Below are 3,592 nucleotides of genomic sequence, written 5' to 3' on the forward strand. Positions count from 1 at the left end.
AGTGCGAGTGGTTAAGTGGATTTACGCAGGACGAAACATTTTGAATAAACTAGCGAATGAACGCGAGTTATACAACGAATACTGAGCAGCAGAACGAAGCAGAACCCAAGCTAAGTAGAATAAAAGTAGAAATAGATTTTTGTAGAAAGTAACAACCTTTTGAAAGATATTTGAATTAAAATTTTTTTATACATGTTAAATTTTACAATTAACTGGAAGTACTTGAAAACTTAATTGCCTATTTAAATTCGTAATCTAAAAAAAAAAAAAAAAATCATACTCTATTTGTAAAATATTGTATTTGAAGATATATTTATGTAAACAATAATGGATAAGGAAACAATTTTGAGGTTGACTAAAGCTGAATTGACGGATGAGCTAGCAAAGCTAGGATTACCGACCAGTGGACTGAAAAGTGAATTACAAACGAGATTACTTGAACATTTGGGACTGGTTGTCGGCGGTGACGATGACTCGGTCTATGACGAGGCTGATGTGTCTATACGCAGCGTAGTGGGCGAGGTCGGTTCGCAGAGATCTATATTCACGTTAAGGGATATAGAAGATTCTCTTGTTTCATTTAGTGGTAATGGGCACCCAACGATAGAGAAGTGGCTCGAAGTTTTTGAAGAAAACGCGTTAGCTGTAAATTGGAACAATTTACAAAAGTTTATTTATTCGAAGCAGCTGCTTAAGGGTGCAGCGAAGATTTTTATACGAAGCCAGTGTGGTATAATTAATTGGGAAACACTGAAGCGGGCGTTAATTGACGAATTTGGGGTTCAGTTTTCCGCAATTGAAGTGCATAGGCAACTCAGAAATCGTCGTAAACGGCAAGGAGAAGACTTGCGAGAATATTTGTACTCGCTTATGGAAATAGGAAAACCGGTGAATCTCGATGAACGCAGCTTAATAGAATATTTTATTGAGGGAATACCTGATACAAAGCTAGGCAAATGTAATCTTTATCAAGCAAAAACAGTGCGCGAGTTAAAAGAGCAGATGGCGATCTACGAGAAGATTAAAAGTGGAAAGCCAACTGCGACGGGGGTAAATATGGAATCGAAAAAGGGCGTTAATAATGTTTCTACTGATGAGCAGGCAGCGGTACCTAGAAAATGTTATACATGTGGCGAATCTTCTCATTTGGCAAGGAGTTGCCCACAAAAGTTGAAATGTTTTAAATGCAACCAAATTGGGCATCGTGCCGCACAGTGTCCAGGCGTAAAACCCGTGGTTAAGTTGGAGAAAAGCAATGTAAATGCAATGGGAAACAAGGGGTTTCAGAAATCTTGCATGGGGAACAACCTACTTTTTAAAGATATTACACTGAAAGGTTTTGTTTTCTCTAGTCTTATTGATACGGGATGCGAAATATGCCTTATGAGGTACTATACCTTGCTTATGATAGGAGATATTGAGCTGAGTAAAGATAAAAGACAGCTTGTTGGAATTGGAGAAAGCGAACTTACTACGTTAGGCAGCTTTACACACAGTATACAGGTAGATGGATTGGAAATAGAGGTAGTTTTCCATGTAACTCGGGAAGCAGATATTAATCAGGTTGATTTGTTTGTGGCTAAGGACGAAGTTCAGTTCAGGCGCAAAGGAAGAGGATTGCCTTTGGATGAACAAGTGACAAGTCCAGGCCGAGCTAAAAAAGTTAACCTTGAAGATCACAATCAAGACAATGGACTTGCTTTGATAAAACAGCTTGGAGATATTTGTATGATGGCAGGAACAGAAATAAACAGTAAGTCTCAAGTAGAGTTAGCACATCTACAGCAAGCCTTAGCAGCTAGGGTTACCGATTTATTAGACATGTACAGTCCAGTAAAGGGGGCGAAGTCTCGAGTGGAAATGAAAATTTTGTTAACAGACGAACATCCAGTGTATGAGCGTCCACGAAGGGTACCGTTTGCGGATAAACACACAATAGAAGACCAAGTTACCGAATGGTTGCGCGAAAAAATAATCCAACCAAGTACTTCAGATTACGCATCCCCGGTGGTTTTAGTCTCCAAGAAAGATGGCAGCAAACGATTGTGCTGCGACTATCGGCGTCTCAATGAGAAAATAGTTAGGGACCATTTTCCAATGCCCCTCATTGATGACGTGCTCGATAAGCTGCAGGGAGCTAAAGTTTTTACTACGTTGGACTTAAAAAATGGTTTTTTCCATGTGCCGGTTGCATTAGATTCTAGAAAATACACTTCTTTTGCCACACATAACGGCCAGTATGGATTTCTATACGTGCCCTTTGGGATTTCAAACTCCCTGCGGTGTTTACAAGATTCATTGCTGCCGTATTTAGAGAACTTATTACAGATGGTACCGTAATAATTTATATGGACGACCTTATAATTCCCAGTAAGGATGAAGTAGAGGGTATACGGAAGTTAGAAAGTGTACTGCAAGTTGCCGCAAAGAACAATTTGCGCATAAAGTGGAGCAAGTGTCAATTTTTGAAACGAAGGGTCGATTTCTTAGGGTATGTAGTGGAAAATGGTACAATTCGGCCGTCGGAAGGGAAGATTAGTGCAGTTAACAATTTCCCCCTTCCCACGGATAAGAAATCGCTACACCGATTTCTCGGCTTAACTTTCTACTTTAGGAGATTTGTAGAAGGGTATGCAGTAGTAGCGAAACCATTGTCAGATCTTTTGTGCAAGGATAGTAAGTTTATTTTGCAGGACGAACAGCTGGTGTCATTTCAGCAACTAAAGAGAGCACTTATAACAGCGCCTGTGCTAAAATTGTATAACCCAAAGACAATCACAGAAGTGCATACCGATGCGTGCATGAACGGCTATGGAGCTGTCATGTTGCAGAAGGATGTTGATGACCAAGAGCTCCATCCTATTCAATATATGAGTAGAAGAACTAAACCAAATGAGGAACGGTTTCACTCTTACGAGTTGGAAGCATTAGCGATAGTAGAGGCCGTTAAGAAATGGAGAACTTATTTATTAGGCATTAAGTTCAAAATCATTAAAGACTGTAATGCTTTTGCGTTGACATTGCGGAAGCGGGAGGTTCCACCAAGAGTTTCTCGTTGGGCATTGTTGTTACAAGACTATGATTATAGCATTGAACATCGAAGTGGTAGCAGAATGAAACATGAAGACGCGCTAAGCCGAGTTTCATGTCTTATGTTGGAGGACGCATTAATTCATCGGATTAGACAGGCGCAACTTACAGACGACTGGATACGAGCGGTCAGAAAAGCATTAGAGTAAGGCCAGTATGAAGATTTTTACGTCAGTAGGGATGTACTTTTTAAAGATCCCGTTAAGGAGTTAATCGTGGTTCCTACATTGATGGAAGAAGAAATAATACGTACAGCACATGGATAGGGACATTTCTCAGTTGTAAAAACTATGGAGGCTGTGGAGAAAACATTTTTCATTCCACAATTGCGTTCTAAAGTAGATAGGGTTATTAAAAGTTGTGTCGAGTGTATTGTCATTGCGAGTAAAAATGGGAAAAAAGAAGGACTTTTATCTCCAATAAATAACGAAGATAAGCCATTGGGGACATATCGTCGCTCCCAACGAAGAGTAGCACATCTCAAATTACCGTGGAAGACTAG

At 39.8% G+C, this 3,592-nt stretch overlaps 1 protein-coding gene across 1 annotated transcript; it reads left to right on the plus strand.

Moving 5' to 3' along the window:
* Positions 1-327: 327 nt before the first annotated feature.
* Positions 328-3,239, plus strand: LOC118749046. Its single transcript, XM_036483836.1, has 3 exons — positions 328-2,237; positions 2,372-2,491; positions 2,615-3,239. Exons 1-3 carry the CDS (start codon positions 328-330, stop codon positions 3,237-3,239), a joined length of 2,655 nt encoding a protein of 884 aa, XP_036339729.1.
* The last annotated feature ends 353 nt before the right edge of the window (positions 3,240-3,592 follow it).

This window comes from Rhagoletis pomonella, unplaced genomic scaffold (assembly GCF_013731165.1).
Source record: "Rhagoletis pomonella isolate Grant_MI unplaced genomic scaffold, Rhpom_1.0 Rhpom_scaffold_00014, whole genome shotgun sequence".
In the NCBI taxonomy this organism is placed as follows: Eukaryota; Metazoa; Arthropoda; class Insecta; order Diptera; family Tephritidae; genus Rhagoletis; species Rhagoletis pomonella.

Excerpts from the sequence above, each read along its gene's own strand:
- LOC118749046 (XM_036483836.1), top strand. The coding sequence starts at position 328 with ATGGATAAGGAAACAATTTTGAGGTTGACTAAAGCTGAATTGACGGAT. Across the intron at positions 2,238-2,371 it reads TTTGCCACACATAACGGCCA|TAAGGATGAAGTAGAGGGTA; the intron begins GTATGGATTTCT and ends TATAATTCCCAG. Across the intron at positions 2,492-2,614 it reads CGAAGGGTCGATTTCTTAGG|GAGATTTGTAGAAGGGTATG; the intron begins GTATGTAGTGGA and ends TTTCTACTTTAG.